This window comes from Coloeus monedula (assembly GCF_965178545.1).
Source record: "Coloeus monedula genome assembly, chromosome: 18".
NCBI classification, from domain to species: Eukaryota; Metazoa; Chordata; class Aves; order Passeriformes; family Corvidae; genus Coloeus; species Coloeus monedula.
In genome coordinates this window covers 3,636,509-3,652,687 of record NC_138798.1, presented here as the reverse complement: position 1 = coordinate 3,652,687, position 16,179 = coordinate 3,636,509, and the positions used below count along the sequence as shown (strand labels likewise).

General features: G+C 44.6%; 1 protein-coding gene across 2 annotated transcripts in view; it reads right to left on the bottom strand.

The window, feature by feature from the left end:
• Positions 1–15,586, bottom strand: part of MLXIP (MLX interacting protein) — a 44,562-nt gene extending 28,976 nt beyond the window's left edge. For both annotated transcript variants that reach the window (XM_082293329.1, XM_082293330.1), the window contains exon 1: positions 15,167–15,586. In XM_082293329.1, the coding sequence (XP_082149455.1) occupies positions 15,167–15,537 (371 nt within the window). In that variant the 5' untranslated portion in view covers positions 15,538–15,586. The remainder of the gene's footprint in view (positions 1–15,166) is intronic.
• Between the last annotated feature and the right edge of the window lie 593 nt (positions 15,587–16,179).

Sequence of the window (16,179 nt, the reverse complement as noted above, 5' to 3'; positions counted from 1 at the left end):
GCTACACACCCCACACTAGAAATGCTACCAGCAAGAGAAAGCTTTAGCAAGGATTAGGTTTACATTTTTCACATCAGATCAGTACATTTGGTTTTCGTTCTTTGTCAATACATTTGGTTTTCCTTCTTTTTGAAGTGATTCCTGTGCTCTCATGCATGGTGGAAAGAAGTGACATTTTTAGAGCTGCTTCAGTATAAAGGGAAGTGATCCTACTTACTTCAATGTCTTCAAATTTTCCACTTCTTCCTAAGACTTGATTTCTGCCACTGGCTTTTCATCAAACTTCTCAGAATCACAATATTCACTACAAGAGCTGTTTCCCAATACAGATGATCAGGAACTGATAGGGTTTTGCAGTACACCTCCATTTTCATTTAAAAGGATGGCTGTTGGTGAGGACCCTGTTGTATGGAGAGCTATAAATGCGTCAGGATCTTTTTGAACATTAAGGCCCCAGCCTAGATTAATGAACTGATCAAGATGTGATGATCTGGGACTTAAAAGATTCTTCATACACGGAGCTTCTGAAAAACCCAAACAAACCCTATCAGCATGGCAGATCAGCCCAGCTCTCTGAGCAGCACACATACACACCACCAGAGCCCAGAGCTGTTTACCATGCTCGAGAAACATGAAACCAACACTTCTTGTGCAGAGGATACTGTAACATTCTCTGAACAACATTACAAGCCTATAAATATACTGCAAAACTTCAGGGATCTTATTCTGAAAGTGCCTGAAGGGTTTGCAAAAGCAGAGATGCTCCCCCAGCTCTCCCCTTGTGACACAAAGCTTTCATCCCAGCTGTCTGCAGCCAGCTCCCTGCAGCTTGAAAAACACCAGGCTGATTCCCAAATTCAGTTATTACAGACTCAAGACTGCAACAACACACACAGTTTATTCAAAGTTTACATAAAAGCTGAACCAGAAACTACAGAAGAGACAGAAGCAGGCTAAAGGCACCATTGTGTTACTACTGAAACTACTCAAAGATCAATCAAAATCCCATAGAACGATGATGCAGGGAGAAAACTCCTTCAAGAATTAACATAAAACAGCCTGGAATGTGGAGAGAAAAAAAAAAAAAACAAAAGCCTCTAAAAGGTCATGCACAACTCACTGGAAAAGTGTCCACTCAGAGCTTTCTTGGATCTGTGTGCAAACAAGTGCTTTGGCCATGCTTCAGCAAAACCAGCCCTTCAATTCATGGTGAACATCCCATGGCCCTGTGCATGGTCCTGCCATGGAGGCAGCCACATCTCAAACACAGCAGTGAAATTCCCCAGGATCCACCCATCCAAGACCACAGACTCCCAGAAAGGTTGAACATTTAGAGAACACAGACTGGAAAACAAACTTTCACTTCTGGGTCACCAGTCAAACGGGAGCTGTGAAGATTTGTCTGCTGCAATGCAGGAAAGGCTGTGTGAGTGACCCTTCCTTAATTAATTGGGACACGGGGCTGGCAGGAAAGCAGCTAATGCTCCTGCCACATAATCCTCACCACGCTTTTCCCAGATGGCTCTCGTGGCCGTCTAGGATTGGACAGGCCAAGGGCAGTGCCAGGTTCCCACACGCAGATGGAGAGATCATCCCTGTCCTTAGTGGCTCCAGTCTCACTGAATTGCTGGGTCTGTGACTTTATAATGATGATGGTTATGGTAACTATGCACAGCACAGGGCACTGATGAATGTTTCATAGCAGTTAACTTCATAAAGCAGTATTCAACCTTACTATATGTGGTGAGTGTCAGAGAAAGACCTTGTTTTACTGCATCATACCCTTTAAAGTCATTCCCTTGCTCCCAGTAACCACCACGATTAAATATCAAGCAGCAAAATGGTTCAGAAATTCTCATACCATTCACCTGTGCACCAGCTAAAAGCTGGACTGACTTTCTAATGGACTGAGATGGTTCATGTCCCAACAAGTGGTGACTTCACCAGTAAAACATGTGACAGTATCAGCACTTTCACAAATCTTATTACAAGCAAAACAACAACAAATTCACTAAATGACCCTCACTCAAGTCTTTTCTTTGAACCGTGTTCTTCCTATGTGCCAAAATCACAAAAAAACAGCCTCGACTTTCATTCTGTAGAGTCCTGTCCTGGGGACATGACAGTCCCTTGGGAATGCTCATGTGAAAGGTAAATAACACTTTTTCTATGTTTATTGCTTTGGAGAGAAGCAACGTCTCTTAAATTTCCTAGGATTTGTCTCCCCATTTCCAAAAGCCTGCTACATCCACCCAGCCTATAATCACCACATGCCAAGCTCAGACACCAAGCCTACTAATGTGCTAATAAAAACTGCTAATAAAAGTTTTAGTCTCCTTAAGCTCTGTTAAGATTTTTACTGGAGATTTGAGGGTTCTACTTGTACGACTGGATTCTAAAAACAGATGGGATCCACGCTGAGTTCCTAAAAAACAGCCTTCACAGACCAAAATTTTATTAGAAACAGTAATGAATTAACTTTTATTGCAGAATTCTATGCATCTACCTGCAGAGCTAAGCTGTGCTCTTCAGTAACATTTGCCGATTTGGTAAAGTAAGTAAATGCAATTTAATCCCATGGTTTCCATTAAGAGTTAACAATTTCACACAGCATGAGAGACAAACCAGGACTTAGGAATGCCTCTGGTTCCCATGGGGTTTGATTGCAGATTACCCCTCCACACAGGAGGAATGACTCAGATCACAGCTTCATTCCAGTCACAAACATACTGGCTCTGTGCTTTCACAAGACCGTGGAATACCCAGCACCTCCAGGCAGCCTGTGAGGGAAGGCAGCAGCACAGAACGGGGCTGCTACCACAGAGAGCAGCCACAGCCACACACTCTGGCCTTATCTGCAGCTTCCAGAGACCAAATGCTGCCTGGAATTTTTTCCCAGCTGATACTAAAACACTGTGTAGCTCACTCCAGCACTTGGCACCTGCTTAGGAAGAGGTGTAAGAACACCCACCCAGGGTGCCACAGGTCCAGCCTTCCCCATGCTCAGTCCCAGCAGTGGGTGAGCAGGTGCTTGGGGAAGGGCCAGAACAGGACAAGCTTGTCCCTATGGTGTTCCTGCCAGCTCCCAACAACCAGCCCCTCTCACTCACTCCCTAGAAGTGAACTGGAAGAACTACACAGGTTCTCTTTTTGCTGTTTATAGACACTTTCCCCCCCCAGCTGAGTATGTATATTGATTTGGCAGGTCTCTGCTTTGAAAAGGGAGGGATAATGACATTTTTAGTAGAGAACAGCCACTGTGGTGACTACTGCAACAGCTTGGATGCCTCGGCTTTTGGATATATTGTTTTGGTTTCCCATTTATTTCACAATCTCTGTTTCTATTTTCAACAGGTTTTAGGTGTCAAACATGGTTGCTAATAATTACCTGACATGAGTACAGTTTCCTCCTTGAGAATATTTGTATTCCTGATCAAGTCAGTTCTCCCATCCCAACACTAGGTTCATTTGGAGTAAGTTGACGACATGCAAAGAGCTTCTCTGGCTCTGTAACGGATCTAAATATTTCACAACCATATCCAAATCCTTTGACTTAGTCCTTCCTTTCTAGAAGTTTCATATCCTCTAACCCAGAAGTCATTTTTGTATGTGTTCCCAGGTGGCGAACCTGTTCCCTCTCTACAACCCCTGCACTCAGTTTTCTTTCTCAGAAGCCATGTTTTAAAGAGCAAAAGCAAGTAGGTCATTTCTTTCACTGCTTCACACTTTCCCATATCTGGCACACCACCAGCATATTTTCTATCTAAGTTCCCTCAACCTCCATCCTGCAGGAACAGATATTTAGCAAGCAAACAGAAAGCTGGACTGAGCGGTGCAGATAGCAATATGCAGGAGTTTGTATAGGGAAACAGTGATACATTCTCTGGACACTGTACAGGACGAGCTAACATGAGAAGCATGACACGCAACATCCAGACCTTGGTGTGCTGCTGACAGACAAGCACATTTCAGAGCTCACTCCTGAATCCACAACACAGCTTAGCAGGACCAGGACTTCGCTGTGTTGCCTCTCACTCAAATACTGGGAGTTCTCCTGATGCACAGATGTCACTGCAAATATTATTAACAGAGCTTGACTAGCCATGTCTAAGCTTACTCAGACTACAGCTTCTGTATAAACATACAGAAATTCATCAGGATGAGCAGAGACTGACCATCCAAGAACAAAACAAATTATATCATTCTTTGCTCTGGAAAATGTGGCAGCAGATAATACCCATATCCAATGACTGGCAGATCAGGAATGCAACATCTTCCATTGCCCTCTTCCTGTTTGGCACTTCCTCTCTAACAGCTGCCAGACCCACAAGCTCAGGTATTTCCTTTCTACCTTTTTAAGTTTTCCTTTTTATCTGCATGCCTTTCTTTTTTTACCTTGATCACTTCTGCCTCCAAAGTAATGGCTTTCAACAACTAACACAGGCTAAATCAAGTGTCACACCACAGCACCAAAAGCAAAAGTCTGCATGATAAAAAGATAATCATGAGCAGTCACGGACTTGAAAGAAGAATCACAAAGACCTGAGAAGCTCTTCCACTATTCTTGCTCCATTTGGTCTCTTCTCTTTGTGAATGGTGTAGACATTGAGGATAAATAGAACAGTACAGATTTAAGAGCAGTGTAAAATCTGGACACAAGATGCAGCAAGAAGAATTGAGCAGAACAGCCTGTGATGGCTCACATTCACATCAACATACTAAATGCTGTGGGCCTGAGTTATTTTTAGGTCTGTTGTGAAACCCCACATTCCAGCTGCTCCAAAGATACACCAGCACTACCACACAGCCTGGCCGGCTGGAGTGAGTCTAACCCTTGCCCTACATTAGAATTTTGGCGCCAAGGCAACCAAGTCCCTGGCACAGATGGGGTGATGTGGACAAGAAAAGTGTTTTGGACAATAAGCTCACATGGGCTGGGGAAGGGTTTGGCTGTTGGATACAGAAGTCACTGAGTTGCTGCAGCCTGGCCAGAGGTCTCCCAGCCATGATGGCCAAGGTCACTTCAGGCCAGGATTTCGAGTAAACATCCCATGCTAGAGAGTTCTGAAAACAATGAATTTGGCAGATTCCAGAAGCAAAGGCTCCTTCGTGCCTCCGCAATGTTTGCTTGAATCTCGTTATGCAGACATGTCTCTCATAAAGAACAACCCTGCTGATCTCTGAGGAGTAACAGGCTCCACTGCTGGAAGGAGCAGTGAAAAGAAAAGGCCTCATCCTGCTTGCTGCAGGTCTGTTCTAGGCAGCAGTACATGCTGCAACACAAACTCCTCAGGACAAAACACTTGCACACCTTTCTTCCTTCGCTCCCTCCGCCTGGCAGGACACAGGACCGAGGTCCTGCACTCACCACAGTGATTCTAATGACACTAAAGGCTCTGCTGTTCACACAAGCACTCAACACAGACACCTCTGAGGACCCACAGCGGCAGGGCTCTCAGAATACCAGGGCAGATGCAGCACAGGACAAGGCTGGGAGGAGCAAACATCCCTCACGGAGGGTTGAGGCCAGGTCACACTTGCAAGCTGCCACCTTCCCCCCAGATTTGCATGACCCAACTACAAACAATGCAGCTGCTATCTCATTTCCAAAACCAGTACCAGCAATCCTCTTTCTTAAGAAGAGCAAACCTATTACACAAGAGCAAGGTTATCTGGATCTTCTCCTTACCCCCTCAGTCACCCTTAAGGTTCCACTCTTCAATTCTTGTTCTTACTCACAAGCCAGCCCTATGACAAGTAAACCCCACCCCAAACCAGCAAAGATAAGACCACCCTTTATCTCCTGAGATGGAAGAAGCCCTTTCAAGCTCACACAGAAACAAAGCTGTAACAAGCATCAGACCCCTGTACTTGAATAAGGACAACTTTTCATAGACTAGGGGTGATCTCTCAACCATTCTTCCCCGTTCCTTCAGCTGAAAGCAGCCTCAACTCTCCTATTTCTGCTCTGAACTGTCCCTGCCAAAATTCTGCATAGGGAAATATTGTTAATCTGCAATGAAAGAGAAGCACAAACACCACACAGGTACTCTACCCATAAAGATATCCTCTACTTGCTCTGGTGCGGTATAAACGAGTAATAAAGATACCCCTGGAAATCCAGAAATCTCCCACTATAATAAAAAAAAAAAAGCAAAAAAAAAAAGCATTTATCTCTGTATGTAGGAAGACACTACCACATATAAAATTAAGTAAGAAAAGGCATTAAATATAGCAAAGAAGACTGTATCCACTGCTTCCTTGCACTACACCATCAACTAAACTAGAAGTAGAGAGATGAAAAGGTCTCTAACTGTGCATTACTGTTGTAGATAATGTGCTGCCAACACAAAACCATGGATAAAAAGCTCTCTAACAAGTCATTAAAATTTTTCTGTGCTTTTCAGGAAAAGTGATCAATTCATTAAGCAGCACTGCTTAGCTACTTAAACAGCTGAACCCTTTATCACATCATGGTAATCACCAACCATGCCATGGGTTATCTGTAGGTCAGGAGTATTCTGGCAAAACACACTAACATATCGCTAATTGAAGTGAATCAGATTCTTTCACTAATACCCTGCTACATGATAATCCAAGCAGTGCCCTGCAAGCCCTTTCCATCTGGCATGTCACCTTTTCTCTTACAGTCCCACAGGTGACAAAGCAGCCCTGAGAACCACTCCTAACACTGTGGGCTTAGTACCTACATATACCTTGCAAGTGGCCATGGTCTGGATAACCAGCCCAGGGAAGGAATCTTTTTCCTAGGCCTAGATGGCTTCCTATGGTCCTTTCCAATCCCATTTTCTATTATCCACCGATGTCACAGCTGGACAGCAAACTAAAAATATTAATCTTTCACAAAGGTAACTACTGCTGAGCTTGCTCTTAAGCAGCACTCAAGAGTTTCCACACCTTAAGGCACAAAGTGCAATCTGCTTAACAGAGAGGGAACTGCAATTCCGCTGCAGCCATTCACACCACACAGAGGTATCACCCAGGCTCTCCTTAACACTTGCTCCTCAGAGGCATTAAGCCTGGAGGAGATCTATAAGAGATCATCACATGTATGGGAATGGCAGGAAGATAAAACACTATCCCCACCGAGTTCAAGCAAACTTCTGCTCAATCCAGCAGCAGATTTAACACAGGCAGGCGGAGTCCAGCAACTGCAGTGCATCGAGCCAAGGCAGGAAAACAGTCAAAGAGCCCTCATCATTTCTGCTTGCAGAGTAAAAAGTTCCCAAACAGGCAGGGTCCTCCTGCTGCCTGGAGTGGCACATTCAGCTCCTGAACAAACCTCTCTTGCAGAAAGGGGTCATGCCTCCAATGGCTATTAACCATTTGACAGCTCAGAGAAGCTCACACCATTTAGACCTCCAAGCCCAACAGAACTACAGAAAGGTTTTCCAGATTCTCCAGAAGGCTACTCTCAGCAGCACACTCAGGAATCCAGAGTGATGCTCCAGATATTGAAGGTTTTTTGGTGACTGCATGATGAGAGCAATGATGCCTCTCAGAATCAGAATCAGGGCAGGGAGCAGGTGCTTCTCAGGCAGTTCAGTAAAGGCCAAGGGCATTCAGCAGAGCACTGCCTTCCAGAAGCATTACGATTGCCCTTCAAATATCAGCCTGGTTTTATTACCCTGTAATTTGTATCTGTAGGGTTCCTCATCCTCAGCAGCTTTTCTAAGGGAGGAGTCAGTAAGCTGCATACCTTCTTTATCATCCCCTCTGAATTCTTCCATTTGTCCTCTTTCCTTTATCAAGTTTGTAGTGAAGTGTCATCTTTGACAAGGCTTCCTTTTAGACTCCTATGTCAGCTCACTTCTAAACTTCATGCCTTTGTTTCTCCCTTTCAAAAAGGCCAGCACACATATCTGGGGCTCTGAAGTGCTGAGACTGTTTTTGCCATTTTCAGAAGGGAGAAAGGGAGGAAAAAGCAGTAACTGATTTATCTAAGATCAACAGCCAAGAAACCAAGGGTTAGTGAAGAGCTTTGTGCTTGTGTGTCACAAAGTAAATAAGCTGTGGCAAACGCACCCTGGAACATTTCCCATGGCAATGGCTGCTTTAATTACCAAGGGATGGCTACATTAATTATATCAGGAATGACACCAAGTCAGAGTGTTTTATGTTCAAAACCAATCAAAAATGACCTTTTAACTCCCATTTGAGCAAAAAATCAAAAATTATTTGAAAGGACCATGTTCAGAATTTCCGTCCTGATACTAAAACGATTAGAAGCAATTTCTGAAGAACCTTGCTTTTCCTAACCCCGTTTTTCAAGCCTTCCTGCTTCAGAAGCTGTGACAATAGTGTAACTCTAGCTTGCACTAAAAACAATCAGATTCAGGTTTTTCCATCACTGTCTGAAACACAAAGAACCAACTCTATTTTCTTTGGAGGCAACTGAAACAAGTACTTTTCCTAATCATCTTCATAATTGTTTTATGGACATGTTAAAGGTTTCCTTCCCAGAGAGAAAGGAAAATTGTATGAAAGCTGTAAAATATTTCTATAGCCATCAAAGAGTTTAGAAAGCTTGTCTTTTTCCTCAGAAGTAGCTTAGAAGTTTTGTCTTTAAAGAACTGTTTGTGCCAGTGATATTAAGATATCAAAGGGCAGATGAGGGAAACTGTAAATGCAATTAATTTCTGCATACAAAGAGAGGAAGTTGCAAGCATATAGCCTGTAGTCTGTTAATTAAAAATAAAACACCAGCTTAAACCCAAACTGGTCCAGGTTTCTCAACTGATAAGGTTTTGTTGTTGTTGTTGTTCTGTTTTTAAAAGAGAACCCTTTCTCTCCAACAGCAAAAGGCAGCAGGACAGCATGAGAAGAGCCAAACCAGGAACTCCAGATCTCCTGCCCCCATCTTACTGCTTGATCATCCATGACTTCCATATCTGGGTCCATCCAGCTCATGCTCTCCTTTATCAGGCACACTCTCATCAAGCACTTCCTATCTAACTCTCCCATCACAGATCAAAGCATGGCAAATAAACACTGGACTTCCCTGACTCCAGCCACACCTTCCATCATCTACCCTTACTTTCCATATATTCTTCCCTTTCAATCCTATTTCTCCTGCCCTGAACAGGAGAACATTATAACATTCTCTTTTCTCCCCAACTCATCAGGATCATTCACCTCTGTCCTTTTTATCAGATCTCATCTAAGTACAACTCCAACCTCTTTTCTTCTCGAGTCTCCACTATCATTAGAGACTTCCCTTTCCTTGCTGTCATTCCATCCACCCCTGCTGCTGGATGTTTCCTCACTCACACGGGTTCAGTGAGTTTGTAAGCCAGGCTCAAACCCACCCAGTCAGCTGAGACATCCTTTGTTTGACTTGAATTTTGCAGTGTCTTATTTTTTCTTTCCTGTTTCCATCCCTGTGGCCTCTGTCAACACTATCCAGCTCATTGTGTGGCTTTATCTTGGCCCTTCTAATTCACTCAATGCATTCCTCAAAGATCCCCATAATTTTACTCCACATCTCAGTGAGCTTCCAGCCTCATTCCTTGCCCCTTCAACTCTGCCTGCTTTACAACAAATCTCTGAGTACTCTTATTAGGGGAAAAATTCCACCCACCCATAACAACTTAAAAGAGTTCACTCTCTCCTTCAAGCCAGTCAAAATGCCTCTGACATCCCAGCAATGCCCAGCCTTCAGCTCAAAATGGCTACAAAGCTCCCTTTATTCCTCCCCACCCCTTCCCAGCTTGCATCATCACTAGATACCCTTTTGTTTGATTAAGACTAATCATAGCTTAAGGACACACAGTCAGATAAGCAGCTGCTCAAGTGACTGAATATCAACTCTGCTTTCCAAAAGAATGGAAATTTTTTCCCCCACATGGGAAAGTAACAAACAAGAAAGGTTCAGTGACCTACTAAAGGGATGTGTGGAAAAACATGAGTAAAGCCAAGACCTGAATTTTGGGTTTCTTGGCTTTGATTCCTCTTGCCACTCAGCAGAAAGAAATAAAAACAGGTAAGGGGGGGAGAACTGAAAATCAACATATTAATTTCTGTTGCCATTCAAAGCACATCATAACCACACAGCACAAAATCTTCACTAAAAATAATGCCAAATCTCAAAGTTCAGCCAAATTTTTTCACACCACGCAAAAGTTCTTGAGAACTGGCAGTCTGAGGACAAACTAGTTCCCTCTTCCCTATTTCAGCAATCCATCAAAAATTATGATTATGAAATCCATGTTGTATTTAAGCCAGAAAACAACATCTGTTTATTGAGTAAAAACACAAGACGATAACTACAACAAAACATGTAGATTAAATGGTAAATCAAAATATTACAACAGTGTGCTTTTTTAATGAAAAATGTGACTACCGTGCCCCGCACCTCAATATTAATACCCTGCACAACCAGGTCCACAGAAACCAGCCTGCACAGACACCAAAATAGCCAGGAGCAAAACAAACAAAATTGTCCCTAAACCTCTGCCTACAGAATTTGTCTGTTCTTCCTGTTGTCATTTGTAGCCCTGAAGACACCAAAACCTTAGTTTGAACCAAGGCATTCTCACACTACCACTACTCAATGTTTACTTTGGCAAAGAAATGCGTCTTTGAAACAAGAACAGCTCAGCAGCCTTTCTGCAAACCATCTTGAGGTTCAAGGTTGTCAAGGAGGAATTTCAAAGTGCATCTTACACAGAGATTAAAAGGTTGTCACTGTATCAAGCACCTGACATAAGCAGGGTAAGAGGCTCAGTACCGATGTTCTGATTCATACGGCATCCTTGCTTTGAAGGGACCCTTACTATGGTTAAAAAATACTTCGTAACAGCAACTCTGCTCAAGTTTGGCTAATTCAGAGGGTGAATATAGGTGTTTTTATCAGAGTAGTCTCTACAAGCAGCATGTGAAATATGTAACTAAATTCTGGAAGTTTTTAATCTCCAAGTGCTATCAGCACTGCTGAGAACTTCCCCAAACACATGCTGCACTAACAAAGAATGCGTGGCAAAGGTGCTCTGGAAACAAGCTGACCCCTAATGTCAGTCCACTGAGGAAGGGAATATTTTTGGCTTACATCTACATGAAGTGAAGGAGTCATATTGCTAAAGAGGAGAGATGAAATCTAGAAATGACCTGGCAAGCTGTTCACAAGGCAGCCTTTGTCCCAGTTCCCAGACCCCACTCTCCTGCTTTGTGCAGCTTTAGCAAGCAGGATCCAGAGGGTTTTGGACAAATGTGTCATGCCAACATTAACACTCTTACCTCAAGCACAACACCTGGCATGTTCCTTAAGCTCTTATTAAGAGGTGAGAGAACTCTGAGGCTACTTAAGAATAAATGAGCCCACAAAGTCATCTTCATCTACGCTACCATGCCCGACGCTAAGATGGGCAATGACTGACATAATAATATATAATAGTTTAAAAAGAACATCACCCAGTGTGAGTAGTATCATTAATAATTCCTAGAATAAAGCTTGTGCTTTGTTTACACAATGTACATGACCACACACATCTGAGGAGCCCATTCGTTCCACTGCAGGATTGTCTCCCCAGCACTGCACAAGAAGGGAACCTTCGCACACAGAATTAATTATTTACATGGTCTCAGAGCCTCATCAACCTCCTATTTCTTCACAGGGTGTGTATACAACACACTGGCTGAGTGTAACAGAAATCTGCACTGTCATTTATCCATTTTACACCCAGAGAAAATAAAGAATAGTTTTAAATCTACTTTTTTCCGGGAGTAATACACTGTATTTCCTACTCCCTGCAATAATTACATTAGTCATTTTAGCAGAATTTACCTCTCTGTACTAAACGAGCACAAGGTCACTGATTCCCAATATGCATTTTTAAGAGCTCCACAAGCAGTTCAGAAAAGTTCCTATTTCAGGTTTTGAACCTTAAACTATGCACCATTCTTCCCAAAGCAGAGCTTTCCACAGGGAAGTCCAATGTCCCATATTCCAGACTGTCAGGGCAACAAATGGTTTACAGTGCCCTTTTGTAAAGCACAATTTTTCACCTCACAGAAGTCTTCAGCCTGCATTCTACATGGAGCTGAACATGATTCTTCTGCTGGAGACAAGAAGTCTCCAAAACAAAGAGAAAAAATTGTTCTGTCCCAATCTCAGGGAAAAAAAACCTTCATGATATGCTGTTGTTGGAACATTTCTGAATACAGTTCAGCTTTGGGAAGCTATTTCTGGGTAATGTAATTATTTGGATAACAGTAAAGTTATTAGAGGGCTTTACTAAATTAAATATCAAGATGGCATAACATTTTACTTAATTCTGCATATTGTAGGTCATGTAACCAGGAGCACAGTTTCTCATTAGAGCAAGCAGCGTCAAAGGTCTTTCTCTTTTTGAGAAGCACATTTTTTAAGACCTTTTTGACTTTAAAGTGGCCTGCCTGCAACAGGTCAATTCTAGCTACCTACATGTCAAGGTCTGCAAGGTCACATTGGTTTAAAGAGCTGAGATGAAGGGGCTAAAAGGGGAAAACCAATGTTCTTTTACCTCTGTCCGTGTGGTACCGCTCCCACAATCAATCTCAGCAGAAAAACGGGCGACATTTTAGATAAAGTACAGCCCACGTGACACCTGTTGTAAACCCCAGTGGTTATAAGTCACTTATTAATTTAAAAAATTGTTTTGATCTGCTCACTGTACAGGGGAGTATGATATAGGCATATTTCTCCCTCTGGAATGGCTTATCTGACATGAGATTTTTCAAGCTGTGCAACTGGAAATGTGACTGAAACAGCTGTGATGAAAATTAGAATCATGTTGGTTTGTACTGCTCAAAGGCATGAGGGAATCACTTCCCTGGTGCTCAGAAATAACTTTTTTTATCATAAAAAGTTTGACCATTAACAGCACAAAGCCAAACTCAAAAAAAATTTACAGCACAATTAAAAGAGCCCAGGTTACACCACAAATCCGTGATCCAGCATAAATTTGGTCACTTCCAAACAAACCACCCGAGGTAATGACCCAGGTAATCTAGAAAAACTTTTCTTTCTAGTCCATCGGCAAAGCTAACGGATACCACACATTCTACTGCTTTTCTTTAAGACTTTAAACACTGAAATACCAGCAATGAGCATCACGTGTAAATAAATATTGCACAGAGAGCTCCATTACTGCAGCTTCCTTGGGTTTGTGTTTAACACAGCTGCATCGCCCAGCTCTGCAGTCAGCTCATGCCCCCACAAAGCAAAAACCACACGTCTTCACCTTTGTGTTACAGTTTTTGGTGCTGGCTTCCACACCCCCAGCTCTTTTCTACAGTGAATTTCTGTCCAGCAAAATGGCACGGAAAACACTGACATAGAAATTGCATGTTTTGTCAGTGATGGATCTGACAGACAATAATGAGAAAAGTACAGCTGAGGCAACAGCCACAAAAACATCCCCATAAACCAGCCAAGATCAAATCCAACCTGAGCAGGATGTGGACAGAGAGACCTACAACCTACAGGCTCAATCATCTGTTAAAAAGAGACCATTTCTCATTTCATAGCCACATTCATCACCTCAAATCAGACTTTCCAGAATTACGTTAATCCTTTTTAGATCCAAGTTTACAGTTGGTTTGTTTGGCAGATGTAGAAAATGTATCCCAAAGCTGCTGACTAAGCAGGCTGAATTCGGGCAGGATGCTTCAGGGCTGCAACTCAGCAAACCCTAAGCTACCCAAGGATAGAAGCATTAAGAATGTGCTTTTCTTTGGCAGCCTCCAAGAAGATATTTTCTGCACCTTGCCTCATGCTATCACCAGCAACCAGGATAATTTTTTTTTTTTCTGAAATAAATTTGGTGCTCAATTTATTCACCACCATCAGAGGTCAGTACTAAGTGTAACAGCACTATTCCTTTGCAATAGACATGATCCTCAGTTTCAAAAATCCCAAGGACACACTAGTGGAAGCACAAAATAAAATAAAGGTGACAGAGGCCAAGGAGCAGATGCACATGAGCAGTCCAGCTCTGTCCTTCGTAATACCTGTGGTTCCTTTGCAAGTTCCTCCCAGTTTGCACAATAAAGGCAGATTGATTAATTTTTAGTTAAGGCTTACATTTTTATTTCTTTTTTAAGTGCAAAGTATTTATGTCCACTGTTGCACACACCTTATCTGAGGTTCGGTCTCTCTTCAGTAACTAATAACATGCTTGGCCAATATTATCAAAATTTTAAGATTAATTTACATTACATCTTCTGGCTACTGTACAGAACAGATAGTTCTTCTATTGTTTCTTCTTCATTGAGCAATATTTAAACAGAGGAATTTGGGGTGGGCAAAGTTAATTTTCTTTTAGCGAGCTAATGTGGTTCCTATAGATGAAAATAAATATTTCTGTTGATATGCCAAGAGGCATTTTCCATCAGCCCTTTTAATCAACTTCCAAAATACGCTCAGCAGAGAACATCAGATTGGATCCGGTTTCTGCTATATCACACTGAACAAAAGACTCGAGCAGACACACATCTTTCCAAAACACTTCTATTCCACAGCTCTGCCTCCATTTTGGATGACAGACAAAGGGGATAAATGTGAATATATCGCCTTATTGAAAAGATGAAAAGCACAACTGAAGTCTGAGCAAAAGGTGCAGATCGACCCAGGAAGTGCTGCTGCCAGCTGCAGCCACCACAGGAACAAAGGAAACAGCGACAGAGCCCGCTTGCTTGACTTTGTTATAAAAATAAAATTTGGGGAGGGGAAGAAGGAAAATTGGCTGGGTTTCACATCGAGCGGGGCACTTTGCCCTTTAAGGGTTTCTGTTTAGCACTAGAGGCTTCCACTCGCTCCCAGCCTGGCCGCGGGATGCTGAGGGTTTCCAGCGGCACCAGCAGCCAGCCGGGGCGAGCGGGACCCCATCCCTCAACCCTCACGACGAAGAGACAGCGACAGCCCCCCCCCTCACCCCGAGCCTCAGGCCTGCGGAAAAGCACCCGCCGGGATCCCCAAGTTCGCTGAAAACAAAAGCGGCACCGAAACCCCGCGTGTGGGTCGGGCCGGGCCGGGGGGTCCCCGCTCGGCCTCGCCTCCGCCCCTCACACGGCCCCGGGGCCCCGGCGCGTTCCCCCCGCCCAGCCCGGCTGGGGCTTTCCCCGCGGCCGGGACTCGCTCCCGGGGCCGCTCGGCCCCCGGCGGTACCTGTAGGCCAGGGACATGCACTCGAAGAGCTTCGTGAGGGACGCGTCGATGCTGAGGCGGCCGCCGGCGCCGCCGCCGCCGCGGGCCGCCCCGAACTGGTAGGTCTGGCAGGTCTGCTCGTTGACCGTGTCGAAGTCGTAGCCCTTCTTGGGCGGGTGCTCACTGTGAGGCGACGAGACCATGAAGTGCCCCGAGTGGATGATCTGTGGGCCCGGGGGCTGCCCCCGCCGCGGCCCGCACCGCCGCCCCCCGCCCGGCGACGCTCCGCCATCGTCCGTGTCCGACGAGTCCTCGTCGGGCTCCGTGCGGGGAGACAGCGGCCCCGCCGCCCCGAGCAGCCGCGCCGGCCGCATGAACACGTCGGCGGCCATGGCCCCGCTGCCGCCGCGGCCGAGCCCGCGCCCGCTCTACGCCGCCACCGCCCCGCTCCGCCCCGCGCCGGCCCCCGCCGCGCTTAAAGGAGACGGAGCGGCCCCGCCGCCGCCCTGCCCCCGTCAGCAGCGCGGCACCGGGGGGGGGGAACGGGGCATACCCCGAGCTTCCACCGGCATCACCAAGGAAAAAAAAGGGGAAGGCATTACTGCTGCCCTCTGCCAGGAATGCCCGCCCACTCCTTCTGAGGATAGCTGATTCAAATGATCCAGCGGGGACTTCCATCCAGCAGGATTTTTTTTTTTTTTTAAACCAAACTGAAACACAAAAAGTTTCACCTCAACGTGAGGAAGAACTCCTTTACGTTGAGAGTGGCAGAGCACAGTTCTCCCTCTCTGGAGACTTTGCAAACACACCTGGATGCGTTCCTGTGTCACCTGCTCCAGGTGACCCTGCCTGGGCAGGAGGGTTGGACTGAGCGATCTCCAGAAGTCCCTTCCAGCCCTAACGACTATGGATAACATCCCTAAACTTAAGGCACTGTGAGGAACACGAGATGTAGAGGATAGCCCAGAAACGGCTGAAGAATGTTGAGAGAGCAATTGCACTAGAAATACTTAAACTGTCTTTAATACACTAAA